The sequence below is a fragment of the Pimephales promelas genome, chromosome 22 (genome assembly GCF_988280905.1).
Source record: "Pimephales promelas chromosome 22, fPimPro1.hap1.1, whole genome shotgun sequence".
Lineage (NCBI taxonomy): Eukaryota > Metazoa > Chordata > Actinopteri > Cypriniformes > Leuciscidae > Pimephales > Pimephales promelas.
Genome location: NC_142790.1, coordinates 1,594,223 through 1,614,491, shown reverse-complemented (window position 1 = coordinate 1,614,491; position 20,269 = coordinate 1,594,223). Strand labels below are relative to the sequence as shown.

General features: G+C 39.6%; 1 protein-coding gene across 4 annotated transcripts in view; it reads left to right on the top strand.

Annotated features, from left to right (window-relative positions):
- nrp1a (neuropilin 1a) overlaps positions 1-20,269 on the top strand; it is a 79,630-nt gene that overhangs the window by 36,756 nt on the left and 22,605 nt on the right. For all 4 annotated transcript variants that reach the window (XM_039690521.2, XM_039690519.2, XM_039690518.2 and 1 more), the window contains exons 5-7: positions 4,122-4,277; positions 7,716-7,882; positions 16,534-16,689. In XM_039690521.2, the coding sequence (XP_039546455.1) occupies positions 4,122-4,277; positions 7,716-7,882; positions 16,534-16,689 (479 nt within the window). The remainder of the gene's footprint in view (positions 1-4,121; positions 4,278-7,715; positions 7,883-16,533; positions 16,690-20,269) is intronic.

Genomic DNA, 20,269 nt, shown 5'->3' with positions numbered 1-20,269 from the left:
TAGGATCCGTTAACGTCATCTAACCGACGTTTAAGGGTACCCTAAAAAGGCGGATGTTGACGTATTGTCAAAAGACGTCCCAAGATGAGACTGCGCTGTCAGATGATACGTCTGCAAGTTATATAAAAAACTCTACCGTTAATTGGATCTCAAACAGTTTCATTAAAAGTAGTTATTACTCCACCACGTTCGAAACCAACGTAGTTGAACGATACTTTGGTTTCGGGAAACAGTCGTGACTAGCTAGTTGATTTCTCCAACTATGTATCGTACTATGGTAGTGAAGCAGCGAGCTACATCGCTGTACAGGAAACACACCCCTGGATGATGTTTGCCAATGTATGCCCAAAAGACCGGCAACAATAAACTCAGAGGAATCAGTATCTACAGAAACATGACATCAAATAACAAGGTTGTTATTTAAATAGATTTTACATTTTCCAAAGAAAATGTGAGTGGCCTATATAAAAAGCTTCAACAAAATGTTAGGGAATGCTTGGTGGTTTGGAGGATGACGGCTCGACTTTCAAGAAGTTTTTAGCTAAAAGGTGCATGTTTGTAACTTTTCACACCTGAAAGTCCGCACCAATTTCCGAACCAAAGGTCACGTTTTGATACATTTTATACTTTTATAAAGTTTTGGTTTGGTTTCCCACTGCAATAATGTGAGCGCACTAAAGAACTTTATGAAACATGCTTACGTCTTGTCGTCATCATATGTGGGCTGCATCTTTACATTGATTAGTTTAGTCAACATGAACGGACAGATGCATATCATTGCATCTATATTGTTATTTTTATGGCATAATTACCTGCAGCACCAACTATACACAAGGCTAGTTCAAATTCGCCAAATAAACGTCCTTGTCGGGCGAATAATTTATCGTCGCCGGCAGGAAAGGAGGAGAGGATTGCAAGTTGACTTCTTCTTATGATGTCACCAGACCATACAGTACTTCAATTAAAAACCTCATCTCCTCATCTCCCCATGTGCTACACGGCTCTTTTTGGGAACCACCAGAACTTCCTTTAAAAGGTCTGAAAGTCCGAACCATACAGAAATGCTTTCACACTAGAAACGAACCAAACCTTTTTTCAGTTTGACCTGGACCGAGGCTACCTCCTTTCGTCAGATAAAATTTCATCCGTTTGGTCCGGACCGTGGTCCGCGGGAGGTTTCACACCTGTAATTTTGATTCGGACCAAACTGAAAAGTCAGAAAGTCCGGACCAAACAAGCTAGGTGTGAAAGGGCCCTTAGAGTAGTATGTAATATATACCCTTAAGGTACTACTATGGGAACTAACCTTTTATGGGTAAATCAGATACAAAGTTGTCCCTTTAGGGGTATTGCCAGGTCAGGTGTCCCAGACAGATCCAGCCCACATCTGGGCCGACACTAAGTTGCTGTCAGGGTGATGTACCCCTAAACGTAAAATTTCTGATATTTCACCAGTTTTATCTGCCAGGAGAAAATGGTCAATCTGATTCTGTATAAAGTAATAGCAGACCTTTCCTCAACAAGCCACATGATTTGAGATATCATACATCTTCAAATAGTTGAAGTTCAATACTTACCCAGACAGCAACATTGCTCACACGTGGGCCGGATCTGGGCCGACACTATGTTGCTGTCTGGGTAAGAATGGGGTCTGGAGAATGAAACTAAATAGACGTCAGTGGACGGGTCTCATCTTTGGCCTTCAACAGAGAAGTCAGTCTCTAGGCTCCAATCGATTCCACAAGCAAGGGCAGTTTTCTATAAGATATTTGGTTCTCCACACAAACTCCGACATTCACAGTTTGCTGTATAAGAGTGTCTGAGAACATGTCGTATCCCGTTAATAGCTGTTCTCTTTTTCCGTCTGTCTGGACATTAGACTGTAGTTGGTCTCGGGCAGTTCGGGGTGAGGGACTCTGGAATGTAGACTGTTGTCATAACAGTCCCAAAATATTTAGTTCTTCAAGATAATTACAGTTTGTATTTGCGTGTATTCGAACTGCATAAACAAACCCAGCAGCCCAACAGGAAGATTCCAGCTCAAAGTGGGAAGGAAGTCTGCGAGGACCAGAGGTCTTATTCGGTTTCCGCTTCATTATCGACTTGACGGAGGAGAGAAGCCGTGAACAAACGGCACCTTTGATCCGAGGCCGAGTCTTTCGAGCTTTCTCATAAATGATATTTTTGTTAAACAATTGTTTCAGCATCTCTTCTGAACATGGGTGGTGAACCTATAGATCAACAATTATGAGAAAAGGAAGTCGGTTTAACTAAGGGTTTTTGAAAGGTTGAAAGGAGGGCCTGGGGGAAGTGTCGAACCTGGGATAAAGGTTGCAAGTATTATTTTAGACTCTGTTAAAAAAATCTACAATAAAAAGGTGCCACAGAGAAAGAGCCAAGAGGGAGGTTGAAGACAAGACTTTAAAGGGGAGTCCCTCAGTGTAACTCCTCTCTACGGTTCAGACACAAGCTGCATTACCTGTGGAGCCACACCAATCAATAAGTGCATTAGTGTGGAAAGACTGCAAGGCATGAGACAGAAGCTTCTATGACTTCCATCACCCACCGGCCGCCCACTTCGAGCCAGTCTCGGCCTGGCAGAGCGTGTATGAAACCCCCTCCTCCTCCAAGACATGCTGGACGGATTCATGGAGAGGCTCTTTAAAATTTCATAGCTCTGTTGAGTCATGCAGATAATCCGGATGCTTCACCACACCCAACACACACACACAAAGCGCACACACATTTATACACTCTTAGAAGAAAAGGTTCTATAAAAAACCTTAAAAGGTTCTATCAGCGCTACGTATTTGGAACCCCGAAATGGTTCTATACACTCTTAAAAAAGGGTTCCTAGAACCCTGGGGTTCCATACTTGGCCAATAGAACCTTTTACAAAAAAAAAATGGTTCTGTATAGAACCATTTTGGAGTTCCATATATGAAGCGGGGGATGGAACCATTTCTGGTTCTAAATAGAACCATTTCTTCTAAGAGTGTACACACTTGGATGCACCTGTTTCTCCATTCTATGAATTCTTATGAAGATTAAGATTAATGTAATCCGTAGATCTGTTTTAAGTAAACACACACACAAAGCTGGCAGTTCTGTTTAATCTCTTTAATGGACATCCTCTTTGAGCCAATCACTGTGTTTCTCTTTTAAAGTAACGGCTGACCTTGAAAATGGAATTTTTTTATTTATTTCACTTGTTTTGTATTACTCCTCCTGTGCCATACACTGTAAAAAGTGATCTGTTGACTTGACTTAGAAAAAAGTGTGGAAACCCGTTGGCATAAAGTTAAGTAATAAAGTTTAAATTTGACAATTCCACATAACTTAATTTTTTTTTTCAAATTTGCATGAAGTTTATTTACTTAATAGTTTTAAGGCAGCGGGTTTCCTCACTTTCTTTTTAAGTTAAGCCAACTCATCACTTTTTACAGTGTAGTAGTAAATTTTAACATAATCCTGGATCTTAGTTCAGATTTTGCATGGATCAGTGATTAATTGTAAAAGCTATTTACAATTTTACATAGTTTATATTTTTTGATTAGACAGTCCAATATGCGAAAACGCACAAAAATGTGCAGTCTGTTTAAGTGACTGTACAAAGCTCACGAGGCAAGCAATGGCACCATTTATGATTGGTTGTCTGTTGTCAAACAACATTACATCCTAACAAGTTTTATATGTTGCTAAACCCAGAGTTTAAAAGTGGCCTTCACCTTTTTTAGTACTTTGCTCAGCTGAATGTACTGCATACCTCTCCATTTACAGACTTAGCAGTGTTCAATTCTTTGTCCCCTCCAACTCCTACACGTTTTTTTTCTTTTAAAGTGGCTTCTGGGAAGTCACATCAGAGTGGCCCTGGAACGAACAATACGTGCAGGAATTTATGATCGCCACTGAAAACAGAAACCCAAGGTCTTACAAAACAGACACTGCCCTTTTCATTTCCATCAACAAAAAGCTGTAGGGGGAATGTTTTGTTCAATCAACACCGTTATACAAGATCAACCAATGTCAATATCCTTGACGTTGACACATTACAGTATCAGCTGGGATAGAATGGCATGAATAGTGGATTATTGAATGTATTTCTTTGTCTCTTTTTACAGTTGGTCCATACATTGGCAGATTCTGTGGACAGAATACTCCAGGACGGATCATATCCTACACTGGAATCTTGGCTTTGATAATCACCACAGATAGTGCTATAGCAAAAGAGGGATTCTCCGCTAATTATACCGTGCTGGAAAGGACAGTCCCTGACGGTAAGTCTAAAGTGCACAAAGTAATTCATGAAATTAGTATAATTTTTTTTTACACCCATGAAATGAAGACTCCAGTCATTTAGGTTAAAGGATATTTGAACAACGTGAGAACTGATCAATCTGATCAATAAAATTGTGGAAACAGATTATAAAAACAATATTGATTAAATTGAACAAATTGGAATTGAGTAAAAATTAATTTAACCATTTAAAATGAAAAATTTTACCCCGAAAAAATTAAACAAAAATATCTGAATAACAGACAGACGTCAAAGTTATTTTATATTGCCAACATTGAAGACACCTGATGTTAACAAGCAGAATCACTGAAGGAGAAAACCAGCATTTTAAAACAAACACTGATCACCATAATGGTGACTTAAATGTACTTTTTTTTTTAGTAAGTTTTACTCATTTTAAATGGTTAACTTTTAAGGAATTCATTTGATTAATTATTACTCAAGTCTATAATTAATAATATTGCTTGTAATCTGTTGCCACATTTTTTATTTTTTATTAGATAAAGCATATTCATTTTTACAGTCTAGACAATGTTTGTTCCTAACGTTAGCTAAAGTTATCGAGACATCTTCTGTTGGGTGGGGGAGAACCCCATATGCAGTGTATGCACATTCAACATGATGTAAGCTATTAAATCACCATGTCCCTCTCAGCTGTGGCCCTCTTTCATTAAGTGATTGTGTTAAGAGTCATGACCCATCTGCCCTGCTTTTTGGAGGTTGGATTACTCTCTTTTTTCCCCCAAACCAGCTCACCCAGAGGGTTCACCTCTTCACCCCAATTTGAGAAATGCTCCAACTAAACATTTAATTTCAGAACACACCATCAACCCTCACCTGCAATCATGCTATGCATGTAAATCTATCCATAGACACATTTCTGTCTTTTTGTCCCACATTAGAGCTTTTTTATGCATATAGCATGTATTGTGAACTGATGTTATATCTTAGCTTGCTACATCTGTATAGTCCCGGCTCATGCTCAAAAACACATTCGGTGTGTTCTCAGCAGAGGCTTTGCTGAACAGTCGCAGTCTATCAATTATTTATTGGCCCCATAAATTTACATTCTGTGGCAGCTTCTCTCGCAGTTCGACATGTTTACCAGTATACATTGTGCTTTGCAGGAAAGAAGGAGATCCCCATTGACAATAAGTCTTCATGCGAAGGATTTTGTCAGAGAACCGTCATAGATTTATGGTCTCTGCCGAGCGGGACCAAACAGTGACGGATGCCAGATGTAATCAGACGAGCGATCTGGTTGTTTTCAGTCATTGTTTTAAAGAATAAAAGGGTGGATAGAGGATAGATGGCTTGAAGAGATAGAGAGATAAAACAGAGCACTAGAGAATGAGTAATCATGTTAAGATTAAGCTGTAGTTTCAAGGGTAAAAGAGAGAGATTCATGAGGAGCACAGAAAAGACTCAACACTCCCTTTTGATTTTAGTAGAGTTTGGCTTTTACTCACGTTGGTACGCTAATAGTACACCTTTATAATTTGACAATAGTAGTTGTTATAATAAGTTAAAGTCCCCCTGTGGTGTAACCAATCAGATCAACGTGTGATCATCAATGAGTGGATCTCTGAGCAGATGTGAGTGAGTGGAGGCGGGGCTAATTTGCATATTCATAGAACCACGTATACTAAATGAGGCAAGGGTGTCGAGTTACATTCAAGCTATATTTTAAGGCAGGAAGAATATTGTTCAAGGAATAGACTTGTATGTATGTAAAATGTACTTAATGCAATTTTTGTGTTATATAAAAATATTAAGAAATATTAAGTCTTAATGTAAGACTTAATGTAATTTTGATGATGAAAGATTAGTTTTAAGGGGTACAATTACAGGGGAACTTAAATATTTTGACAGAATTTATTACTATGGTATATTTTTCTATGGATAGAATTGCCTGTTATTTAATGATACTTTTAAATGAATATGCTTTATCTAATAAAAAAAAATTGTGGCAAAAGATTACAAGCAATATTATTAATTAGATTTAACAAATTAGAATTGAGTAATAATTAATGAAATTAATTCCTTAAAAGTTAACCATTTAAAATGAGTAAAACTTAAAACAACAACCAAAAAAACATACATTTAAGTCACCATTATGGTGATCAGTGTTTGTTTTAAAATGCCGGTTTTCTCCTTCAGTGATTCTGCTTGTTAACATCAGGCTTTCTAAAATAAAGAGTTCTTAATTAATCTTTGACGTCTGTCTGTTAGTGAGATATTTTTGTTACATTTTTTGGTGTAAACTTTACTCATTTTAAATGGTTAACTTTTACGGAATAATTTGATTAATTATTACTCAATTCCAAATTGGTAAGTTTAATTAATAATATTGCTTGTAATCTATTGTCACAATTCTACTGTTTAGATAAAGCATATTCATTTTTACAGTGTATATTTAAATAAATTGCACGTATAGTTATATTTATTTACAGTATATTAACATTTCTTCAGGTTTGTGTGGGTTTTTTTTCACTGAGCTTGTCAAAATGCTCAGTTGAGTTTGCTAATTTACTGAGAATAAATGTGATGCTTACTCTTTGGTAGAAGGCATAGTATCATTAATCCGCTGTCTGGGCAGTATGTTTACAGACCAGGGCTAATGGCTTAGTGTGAGTGAACAAATAAAACCACTGTCCAGTTAACACACATGCTTTCTCCATCTGCTACATGTGTTCAGGCCTGCATGTTTGAGTATGTGTGTATCTGACCTTCTTGCACCTTCCACTGTTATATTAGGGAACATGAGCTCACCCTGTGTCAATGTATTTCCTCACAATATGTGTTTGTTTGGTGTCTGTGACCTCCCACCTAAGCCTCAACATTTCCCCAGCCTCCGCTGTCGGACAGTCCTAAATCCTGTGCCGAAGTATCTGGATAAAGTCCCTCGGGGGTCAAAGCGTGAACTTTGCTTGTCTCCGACACACGGCCGGCATGCCCCATAACATCACAAAACAATCAGTAATGCCCTTATCCTGGGTGGCATGGCATGTGGAGTGATATACAACCTGATCTCCTGGCATCTAAAAACACAGACTTTCTAGGGCCGTCTCTGATGCTGACGCTGGGAAATGGCCTTCCCATGTGCCATTTAACTGTGCACCTTCTTGTGACTTCACTTGTTGCTGGACTTAACTGAACTTAACTGCTTAAACTGAATGTTTTATGAATAAAGCTTTGCGTCTTAATGTGGTACACTTCCCACTGCGCTTCCATTAAATTGTGCTTTTTCTGTGAGAAGTGTTTTATTCAGGTCCTAAGAGACTGAAACCTGTGGTACTTTGCTGCTGAGTGGCCCATTCCCAAGTGGAAGGCCTCAGTACGGGTCAGGATCTGATGCGTTCTTCATTTAGATCATGAAATGACATTTTAAAAACTTTCTCCCTGTGATTTCTTTCAGACTTTGACTGTACCGAGCCTTTGGGTTTGGAAACTGGGGAAATCCATTCTGACCAAATCATGGCCTCATCCCAGTACAACCCCAGCTGGTCTCCAGAACGTTCTAGACTCAACAACCCAGAGAATGGATGGACCCCTGCAGAGGACTCAAACAAAGAATGGATTCAGGTACTGCACGATTCACTGTAGACAGCAGTCTATTGTGAATAAGTAATGGAGGAGGGATTTGTCCTTGGCAGAGAATAGACTCGGCTGTGATGTTTTTTTTTTTTGAAGAAGCTCTGAAACTCCCCCACACTCTTATGAGTTTTGTGTCTAGCTGAATTCAACTTCAGCTCTAACAGGCTGCCTTGCAGATGCGTTTGCCACTGGCTTGCTTTTCTCTATTGAAGACCAGCAGCAACATCTGTTGAACCCTTTGGTCAACAGCCAAAACCCAAATGTCTTGGTTCACTCCAACCCCAGTGAGTCTTCCCGGCCAACAGATGCTTGAAACCTCCAAATCTGTCCATGAGATGTATCTAACATGATCTTAATGTCCGAGAGACAATCCGGTTCTGAGGAATGTGGCCACACACACAGTTACACTTACACGTTCTAGGACAACAGATTATTTGTGCATGCCTATTTCGGTTGAAAAACTCTTGGCAGCAGTTATTGTGTTGATTGCAGGCCTTTTCTTGCACTTAGGGGCTTTTCTGTGACCCAAACCCCAAGGGTACCCTGAAAACCCAGACTTGTTTTATAATCTTTGGAAAGCTTGGGCCAAAGAGACTCCTCGGGAGGCTAATAACAAACGTGACCCGCAGCCAAATATTTGCTAGGGGAGGTCTGTTAAGCAGATTTCCCTTATTGCAATCAAAATATTGTCTCTGAAAACTCGTGTTCTAAACCAGAGAGTAATTGAATTAGGGGAAGGTACCTCAATATTGATGACTGTGAAGCAAGACGTATGCATTTCCCTTAGAAACTGGAGACAAGTTCTCTCCTTGCTGCTGCAAATTCTGCCCCACATTTTTAGGGAGAATTCCCATAGCTTTGTAGAACAGAGGATAAGGATGCTATGCTGAGGCGGATCAATATGGGGATTGTGCCGTTTTATCTGGTGATTTCTCGACTCGAGTGTTCTTGATCATCATGATATTTCAAAGTTCTTCTTTGTTTAGATGGGCTCTTTATGCTTATAGATTACCAGTCTCTGTCGATAAGGTATTGATTTGGGACTCTTGTACAGAGCACAATGAACTACACTAAGAGTCCACCAGGATGTTCTCTGAGAAGCAGTCAATAATTAGCCTCTACTCTTTTTACAGACCATCACTTCAATTGAAGGATTCTCATGTTCGTCAGATGACAGTATATTTGTCAGTGTTTGGCATGTGGGTTTGACATGCTATTGGATCATTAACTATGTTTACGTGTAGCCAATAACCCATTCAAAACCAGAATATTAACAATAACCCGGTCGCGAATGGCCATGTAAACACAGGCAAAAACCAGAATATGCTCATATTCTGGATTTTAAAAACCAGGATATTATACCCCTTTTCTAACCTGAATTTTTGGTCATGTAAACGCGTATCGCCGTATCCCCATAGTGATGTTCATGTTCTATTCGCAAGGAATCTTGGTCTTTTGAGTAGGGAAACTTTCGGCGCATACAACAATCCGCGTAAAGTAAACATGGCGAGACACAGCACAGCATACTGTTTCCATCATCAAAGCGCAAACAAAGGCGATCGCTATCTGCCCCGAACTATTCATTATCCGCGTGCTGCTGCTGCTGTTGTCTTTGGATGTAGGAAGATGAATCGGAAATGAAGCATATTGTGTCTTAAGGTTGTCCGTACGTCTAGACGCCAACCGCGCGTCGCCGTTTACTTCGGGATATTGCAATTCCATGTATACAGGAGAAACTCTCTCTGCTCACGCATGTGAACGGGTTATTCCTAATGTTTCAGAAACCCAAACACCCGACCATAAATTGGCTGCATGTAAAAGCTTCTTCTCAGAGAACATCGTGGTTGAGTATTACTGTTGAGTCTTCAAAAGTTAAAACAGTCTCTAAGATCAGATTTAGAAAACGTACATTTTAGCACCCAAACCAATCGGTTCCACATCATTTCACAGTTGCCACTTCATATTTTATTCAGGATAATGAAGTAGACTTTGCAAATGTTCGCCCTCTTGGCTCGCTGAACTTGTTTAGTCATTTCAGATATTAATGAAACTCTAAATGACTCGCCTCCCACGGTGCGGTATTGAGCTGAAGAGAGCACAATTTCGCAGCCGCTTGAAATTCTCTAAAGGGTATTGATTAGAGGAAGGGTACTCTTTTTGGTAGGAGAAATTTCAGCAAATCAAACGTATTCTGTTTCAGCACCTCGTGTGCCGTGCCCCTGCAAATCCCTTTCCGCCAATCAGATGTCAAAGTTGAACCCCGCACATCTGTTTCCAAGGGAACAAAGGCGGAACCCTGCCGAGGATGAATGATTTATAATTTGGAGACGTCCTGCGCTCATTCTCTCTCTCTCGTGCCCAGCACTTGTGGAGGAGTTTAATTATAACAAGCGTTATTAAAAGAGTGGAATTCTTCATTTCGCTTCCATTAAGCAACACAATCTAATAGCGCAGTCCAACAACTCGCGCACTCCTGTGTCCTCCAACGCATATTATCAGTTCATTATTTATTACATTTACACTCTCAAATGTAATTTACAGCAGACACTTAGATTATTCATAGAAGCCCTGTTCCTCCTTGTTAAAAATCCCCAATTCTAGCAGGTTTTTCTCCACACAGAAGGTGTCAGAAAGACAGCGTTTGTCATGCATCTTAATGCGGTTTCAAATTAGATTCAGGGTCTAATGCTCCCAGCTTGCCACCGCTGATAATTAGTCAAGGGTCAGGAGATCTTCAGCTAAGCCAGTAAGCTACACAGCCCACTATTCTCTATGTCCATTTACAAAAGTTTGTGCCATGCTGACAAACAAATGTCCATTAAAGGAGTAGTTCACTTTTTAAAAAAAAAAAAAAAATTGCTGGTAAATAACTCACCCCCATGTCATCAAAGATGTCCACGTCTTTCTTTCTTCAGTCGAAAAGAAATTAAGGTTTTTGATGAAAACATTCCAGGATTTTCTCCATATAATTCTGTGATGAGCGTTTGTGACTCTCCTGTTCGAACTCGTTCATCAAAATGAACAAATCATTTTTTTCGAGTCGTGACTCGAAGGGTCCTAGATAAGACCCTTATTCATCGTCTGGTGTCGTTTAAAGCTAATTTGGACCTTGAACCGTTTGGTTCCCATTGAAGTCCGTTAAATGGAGAAAATCCTGGAATGTTTTCATCAAAAACCTTTCTTTTCGACTGAAGAAAGAAAGACGTTGACATTTTGGATGACATGGGGGCGAGTAAATTATCAGCAATTTTTTTTTAAAAGTGAACTACTCCTTTAAGGACTTTATCAGACATATGATGGATGAAAAAGGGGAAGAGTCTTGCAAAACATGGGATTCTGGCTCTGAAGACTTCCAGTGTGCTATGTTTATGGAGACAGCCTGGTTTCAATCGGAAGACCGTGTTAAAGCGTGAAATACCTACATCTGTACAGCACATTTTGACTACTCTCACTGGGAAAGACTTCCGATTTATAGAATACCGTAACCTAAAACAAAAGACTCTGTTAAGGGTCTTCTGGATGGCAGATTTTCAATCCCATGGTGAGCCTGGCACAACAACAAAAACAGATCCTGTTTGGATATTTTAACATCAATGCACTGCATACTGCGTGTGATGCAATAAATGCACGCTCATCCACTCCAGAAGCATCAAAGCACTTCCATGAATTATGCATTTTGATCTGGGAAAAGTCAACTGTCAATAGTTGAAAGCTCCTGTCTACCTACTAATGGATGAATAGAAGTTGCTCATTATAGATCGGATAATCTCAGCCTCGCATTCGTTCTCATCCACAGGTCTACCGAAACGCGTCAGCTGTTGCATTTATGCAATGGTGCTTTGAATACACACTGGTTCATTTATGAACCTGCTGCATACGCCTGTCCTGCTGTTCAGCTAAATGGTTTGATCAGGGCTTGATTCACAGGCTTTTCTCCTTTGCTTCACCGCAGAGGATGTTTACCTTCATCTTGTTCATTAAAGCATCTCTGACATGTGGGCAGAGCGTTCAAAACGACAAGGCGATGTTTTCAAGTCTGGAACTGTAGCATGCCAACCAGGTTTTGTGTCAGCCAGTTCAACAGGAAGACGTCAGCTTGATTGATGGAGGTGACGAGGGAATGTGCCAGGTCCGTAGATGGAAACAATGATTGAGACACCACCCCAACCTCTTACTCTTATCTGCCGTGCCAAGGCCTCGAGTCGTCGACCCATTTTGCTACAAAAACAGGTCGGAATTCCCATCAAGCAGGCACTAATTACAGACTTCCTCTGAGAAAAACATTCCTCACGGGCCCTTGAGCGTACGATCGTCTAGGAAGGTTGAATGGAACGATGGAGATGGCAAATTTAGGGGCGAAACGTCACTCCAGAAACAATGCATTTACCTTCCACGTATGTTTTCTGTTAGCGACTATCTATGTCCGCTCTCCATTGTTTTGCTTAGATTTTTTCTCTCTTCAATTAAAGGATTAGCTGCTGCTATTTTGAGACGGGTGCTGTTCTCCTGCCAGCTGATGAGTAATTAGACAGTAGGACTGTAATTAACATGAGAGTCTCTACTGACAAAGCCCGCGGAGCCGGTGTCAAGCTAGGCCACCCTGCTAGCATCACACCTGCGCTAGGTACATTCTATGATTTTAAACCGTCTTCAGTGCCTGCATGTAATTAGCTTGAAGCGTTTAAAATATCTTCGTTGTGATCATTTTCTAGCAATTAAATCCAGGTGTATGCTGGATAGGCTATGTCATAGGAAGTTCATTTCTAAGACAGGCAGGATATTCTATTGTCATCAGTGAGGTTATTGTTGTCTTATTGTGTTGGGCTAGCCTAGTAATAACAACAATACATGACCGTGAACTTGACTGGTTGACCGTTCTCTCCAAAAATCAGCCATACAATGCAGCAGATTAAACAACTTTACTTGCATGTTATTGCAAGGATATTTTGCAAGGAAAAAATGTGGTACAAACTGAATTGAATGGATTGTGAAAATTAACCATTATATCTAGCCCGTTCTCATCCCAAGGCGTCATATACTGACGCTTTTGCCAATCCGTAGACATCCAACACACATGGAACACATGCAGATATATTTGGGGCAGAAGGCGCCTCCTAGTGGTCTAACCCTAACCCTACCCAAGCCCTTAACCGAAGCGTGTTATATTGACACTAAAGGGTGCCATGTGTGTCTGATTTAGACGCAATGTCAAAAGCGGCACCTATATAACGCCCTATGATAAGAATGCGTTGTTATATTAGATGTTTGAAGGAAAGAAGCTCTTTTTTTATTTACTATCCTCCCCATTAGACTGGTTTGGGTCACAATTCTCTGAAAGAGAAATAGATGATCACCACTCAGGCTCATGCATAATTTTAAACATAAAAAACCCTTTAGAAGTTCTAAAAATAGCGCTGGCTAATTCTGCCAGGTAAATTGGGTGATGAATGCGAGGTCTTTGAGGAGCCTATAGATCTCTCAGCTGGCAGTAATACAATTTTCATGAAAATGTGAATTAATTATACCTGTGGTTAATGGAATTTTAGAGGAGCTTCGGAGCCGCCAGGTGTCGTGGGATGGGATGGTGGGAGGAAGCCGTGGTTTGATGGATGAAGGAGAACTTTGCCCTGCGAAACCTGCCGTCCCACATTTGTGTTTGCTTTGACTGGGCCATCGCGCATCTGTCTACTCAACGTCTTAGTTCCTCCTCGCTAACCCGCTCCAGATGGCGCTTGAGCCTTAGATACACAAGAGCAGTTGTGCTTTTAATGACTGACCAATTTGTGGATTTTTGTTGTGCACTAATATGCACTTTATCAGAATATGTTCCTCCCTACAAAGAGAAACACCATTATGAGCTCATGCTAGGATGAACACAAATGTCTCAGCTTTAGGAAGCCAGCAGACATGTTTGACACTTGTTTAATTCAACACAATTAGCATGAGAAGCTTCAGTGAGTGTGAACTAGGTTTAGACAGATTACATTTCTGACGCTTCCTTCCATGCGGGCCGAGGGCTAGGCAAGACTGTCCCTTCAAACACACACAGGCTCTGATGTAATAAAACACACGCTCTTTGTAAATTTAATTAGCTGTGAAAAATCTAAGCTGAGGTCCATACTTGACAGATGGACTGTGGGTAAAACGAACAGGTTCTAACATGCCTGGACTTTCCCATGGCTGAATTATAAGAAGTAGTTACACTTGAGTTCTTGCCAGCGAGATATATTATAATGATTTACTGTATAGTCCAGATTACTGGACTATCCTACGCTATCTCACGACCAATTCGTACTAATTCGAAGAATGATTAAAAAGTGTCTAATTCGTACGACCTCACTCGTACGAATTCGTACGATTTGTCTAAACCCACGTGATGGGTAGGTTTAATGGCGGGGTAAGGGGTAGGTAAATCGTACGAATTCATACGAATTGGCCAATTCGTAAAATATGTACGATTTAGCAAAATCGTACTAATTCGTACAAGTGAGGTCGTATGAATTGTTACGAATTAGCCACTTTTTAATCATTCGTCAAATTCGTACGATTTGGTCGTGAGATCGGGTTGGACTATCATGAGAATGGCATTATTTGATTTATCTGTTGGATGGGATCTCTTCTTACATTACACAACATCCAAACAAAAAGAGTGGAAGTAGAGAAGAATATAAAACATCATGAGTTAGCCGGCGTGAGCACAGATTTTCCTCCGGAGACGTTTGGATTCACTTTCTCACAGACTGACTGACCATTATAAAACTGCATATTCACACTAGTGACTAACACAAGTACTCGGCTGGCCAGGTGTGGTTTCAACTATTATAATATTTTCTTACCAGAAACGTTTTTTGATTCTGTGGTCATGATATTCAGATGAAATGCCCACAGTCGAGTCCGACTTGTTTCCTTATAAGGAAGCGTAATTCAATTTTGGAGAGTTTCTCAGCCAGGGAATTCCCACAAGGAACTGGGGTTTTCCCTCAATCTCATGTTTGTTATTGCTTTTAAAGGTGAAGTGTGATTTTATTTTTATTTTTTTTTATGTTTAAATGTTTTCTCTTGTTCACCTATCCTAATGAGCAGAGGCAACTATACTGTAAGTAAACTATTTGTTGGTTGATTTCCAAGGAAAGTAGTCATCCTCATTTATACACTGTAAAAATGAATATGCTTTATCTAATCAATAGAATTGTGGCAACAGATTAAAAGCAATATTATTAATTAAATTTGACAAATTAGAATTGAGTAATGATTAATCAAATTATTCCTTAAAAGTTAATCATTTAAAATGAGTAAAGTTTACACCAAAAAAAAAAAATCTCACTAACAGACAGACGTCAAAGATTAATTAAGAACTCTTTATTTTATATTGCCAACTTTGAAGACACCTGATGTTAACAAGCAGAATCACTGAAGGAGAAAACCGGCATTTTAAAACAAACACTGATCACCATAATGGTGACTTAAATTTATGTGTTTTTTTTTTTTTGTTTGGTTTTTTTTTTTGGTTGTTAGACATGGGTATTTAGGAAACCTATTGGAAAACAATCATTATTTTTGTTGAAATTGATATTTGATTGGTTGTAAAGTTGTACTAATAGTACTGTAGTCATCAGTTTCTCATTGCTCTTCACAAAGCAGAAAGTGGTTAATAAATCACGAGGCGCTCATTAGTTCTGATCTGCGATCAGCTGGTGTGAGGGAAACTGATCCAGACTGTTTTTTCTCCAGCCAAGCTTTCTGATCTCAAATCTCTGGCTGCTACACAGCTCTCTTATCTTCCTGCCATGTATATTTTAGTATAGCCAGAAAATCAGATCCGCACTCAGAAACAAAGACCTTATTTTTTAATACTGTTAAACAGAGTGAGGACTATGTCTCACAAATACTGTACGAAAGGGAACAAACCGAGTTTGCAATTAGCTCTTTATGTGCTAAATGTTATGTGACAGTAGTGCTGATCAACTTTATTAGAGTCTCTAAAACACATCCTCTACTACGATGATGTTATCCTGCATGTGTAGTGGAAATGTTGCTCCACAAGTGACATGAGGTCACCACAGCTCTGCACAGTTCAATGTAGGTTTGCTCATGTATGATCGCCCAGTTGACGTGGGATTGCATATTCCCCTCAAAAGAGTGTATTTGCGGCATTTAATCACATTGATTCTGCATCCCATCGTGTGTGTATTACAGCTCTGATATTCCTGGATTTGACCGAATCACAGACAGCTCTGTCCACATTTTCTCCTCCATCTTCCAGTAACCTCTGACCACTCTCTCTCTCACACACTCACGGGAATGACATCAGAACTCATGACTTCTTTATGAAGCATTCATTTTTCAATAAAGCACACGTCTGAAATACACGTTTCCTTTCAAGCTATTTTTTCCCCCGGCACGGACTCCGTGAAGTTAAATATCCCTCCTCATCCAATAAGCTCTTGTCTCCCATTCAGGAAATTAAATCGTCACATTGACTTTGCTTTATCAAATTGGGATTCATTAAAATTAATCTTTCATTCTAATATTCACCTAGGGTCTTATGAGCTCAGTATGTGACACACGATAAGCCACTTTTAAAGTGATACTCCCTCTGTTCTGAGCTATAAAGAAGTAATATGGTCCTCTCTCCTCAGGTTGATCTTGGATTCCTGCGCTTTGTCTCTGCAATCGGCACACAGGGAGCCATCTCTCAAGAAACCAAGAAGAAGTACTATGTGAAGTCCTACAAGGTGGATGTGAGCTCAAACGGAGAAGACTGGATAACTATTAAGGATGGCCCAAAACAGAAGGTGACTTCAACATGACATCATGACTTTTGCGTAAACAAACACGCCACTTTCAAGTCAAGTCTATACGCATTTTGAGCTATCCGCGTGTATACGAGTATGTCCATGCCGTTAAATGTCCGAGTGATTCCGCGCAAAACAAAGCAAAATGTAGATCTACATCTGGGGAGTGATATTTTTTTTTCCTAGGATGGTAAGGGAACACTCATAAACTCATGCTATTAACCCCAGTGACGGGTAGGTTTAGGGACGGGGTTGGGGTAGGCCATAGATTTATATATACAGTAATGTAACGTTAAGTCAACGGGGTTCATAAACACGCTGAAAAGCGATTATGCGTGTTGATAGCACGCCAAAAATGGAAATACGAATTATGAGATCAGTCTGGCATGTGCATCCAACGCATTCTCATCTCAAGGCGTCATATACCAAATGCATTCTCATCTTTTAGCGTCACATAGAACGCTATATGACAAAATGGCGCTATACTACGCACATGGCACCCGTTATCGTTAATATAACGCGCTGTGATGGGTAGATTTCGGTGTGGGGTAGGGTAGTCTAATACTACGCTAAAGGATTTATGATGCCTTGGGTTCGCGTGAATATTAACGATAAAGGGTGCCATGTGCGTAATATAGCGCTGTTTTGTCATAAAGCGTTCTATGTGACGCTAAAGGATGAGAACGGGTTGCATATACAATGCTTTTGCCAATGCGTATACATCCAACGCAATTGGCACCCTTTAGCGTCAATATTACACGCTTTGGTTTGTTAGTGTTACGGTTAGACCACTAGGGGGCGCCTTCTGCCCCATATATATCTGCGTCTCATATTGTGTCCCATGTGTGTTGGATGTCTACGCATTGGCAAAAGCGTCAGTATATCACGCCTTGGGATGAGAACGGGCTGGTGCATCCACTGTTTGAAAATCACACAACTTTACTGATTTAACCAGTGTTGGCATGCCGGGCCACAGAAACAACTATAACTACTATATGAAGAGTTCAGATGCAAAAGCCTCTAAATGCCATTTGAACTTTTCTTCTTTAATGATGATTTTTATCAAACTTGTATATTTAAGTTCAGCAATTTCACTTAAATAACAATTAATAGGTAATTATCATTTCCATTTAAGTGAAATCACTGAACTTAAATATACAAGCTTGATAAAAATGATCATTCTAGAAGAAAATTTCAAATGGCACTTAGAGGCTTTTGCATCTGAACTCTTCATATGCACTTCAACACCAATGTAGATTCAGCTTTTAAACATCCACTGTAAATGCATTGCTGTAAACACAAGCTAACCGGATTTTTGGATCTGGGACATTCCCTAACCGTTAAATATTTAAAAAATTCATATAACAATAGAGTAGTGTTAGAATGTCCTGGTGAGAGCTCAGGTTTGAGTTTGTACAGCTCATTTTCCACTAAACGATAAATAGGTCTATTTTCTCAGAAGTAATCCCTAACTAGGTACATTTCCAGTGCTCCTTGGCAGGAAGCCCTGTAAACATCTTGCGTTGTAGCGCTGTCACCGTGTGCATTCGTTACACCAATCCATGCTCCAGCTCCAGACGGGAACGCCACGCTCATGTGTTCTGCAGGGATTGTGTTTCTCTGTCTCCATTATGTGCCCAGTGTGGTATGTTAATCCGCCCTCTTAAAAGACTGCAAGCACTGTAAAAACCCCAACTCCAAAGCCACCACAGTAGTCTGACTGATTTTCTTTTCTTCCCTTTAAGGAATGATGTCAACATTTGCGGTAGGGCTTTTTTTTTTTTCGTTGAAAGGAAAGAACAAAAGAGTTGATAAACTGAGAGTGGCTAATTGAGAGAGTGAGAGGAGGAGGCATTCTGGGAAGGTTTAGCGGGTCTAGAACAGCTGGTTGGACGCACTTGAGCCGAGGAGACGCTGATCGATTAGCCATCGGGTGAGCTGACTCTAATGTGTCCCTCAACACAGGACAGTTAACTACAGGAAGACATGCCTGTTACATTTGACACACTGGCTGTCTCTCGAAAGCCTAGACTGCACGTTGGGGATCATAGCCAAGACAGGCTTATATAGAACAACATCACCTGTCAAGGATATTGTTAAAAACATTTTCTCTCCAAAACATTGGATATTACCTTAATGCAAACAAAGTGTAATGTGAAAATATGATACATTGTATATATTATGCAAATGCAATACAAATCTGAAATCTTGCTAAATATAATTTCCTTGATTTTGATGCTGAATGATCCAAAGGTTCAATCTCTGAATGCAGCTTCTTACTGTACACTGTAAAAATGAATATGCTTTATCTAAGCAAAAAAAAATGTGGCAACAGAAATATTATGAATTAAATTTAACAAATTAGAATTGAGTAATAATTAATTAAATTAATTCCTTAAAAGTTAACCATTTAAAATGAATAAAACAAAATTTATGTCACCATTATGGTGATCAGTGTTTGTTTTAAAATGCCGGTTTTCTCCTTCAGTGATTCTGCTTGTTAACATCTGGTGTCTTCAATGTTGGCAATATAAAATAAAGAGTTCTTAATTAATCTTTGACGTCTGTCTGTTAGTGAGATTTTTTTTTTTTGTGTAAACTTTACTCATTTTAAATAAGGAATAATTTGATTAATCATTACTCAATTCTAATTTGTTAAATTAAATTATTAATATTGCTTGTAATCTGTTGCCACAATTCTATTGATTAGATAAAGCATATTAATTTTTACACTGTAGGTTATAAGACACTTCCAGTGTGTGAAGTTTGTTTCACTCGTTTGTGAGTGTAGGACGTGTTTATATCTGCTCTAACAATACAATTTTTGAAATAGACCTTTCAAGCTAAGCAAGCCAATTAGATGGTCACGTACGTGTGTGTATGTGTGTGCGCGTACAGATCTTCATGCTTGGAAGTAACAGTGAGCTTAAATATACCCAAAGGCCCAATTTCTATGTCGCCCCTCAACTGAAGTACACTGTTCTCTTTTTAGAGCGTGCATTCTTAAGGTGCGGTGCCTTGTTTCTGTCTGCTTGGCTCTAAAGTGCTTTTGTGAGGTGAGGGCCCATTTACAGACTGCTGAACCAGCAGTTCCACTGTGAGGTTGTTGCACAAAGAAAAGCCTTTTTACTACTTAGAGCAGTAGGGCAGAGCATTGGCGTGACATTTAAAGATAGTGGATGGCTCCTCATGTGTCTCCCTCCCAGACACACACGTTTTGAAAAGTAGTGCCCAGGGACCCGATTAGCAGCATGGATTCTGGGATAGACGGATGGCTGAATGCCCTGACTTGGACTTAGCAACACTTGGCCATCCTGTCCGGCTTATATTTTGACCTTGTCTTGTTTAGAATTGACATTAAAGCAGAGTTTGGATTCACCATTGGTTAAGGTGGTTCCCAAAGTGTTAGTGTGGCCTAGATTGATTTCTTGCTTAGGAGTACTGGAAAATCAGCTTTATATTCTTTGCCATCTATAATACATTATCTAGGACTCAAACCTACATAAATTATGAGCTGTTGGCCCAACATGTCAGTGGCGCTAGTCAAATTTCTAAATGTCCTTTAGGTAATCAGGTGTGA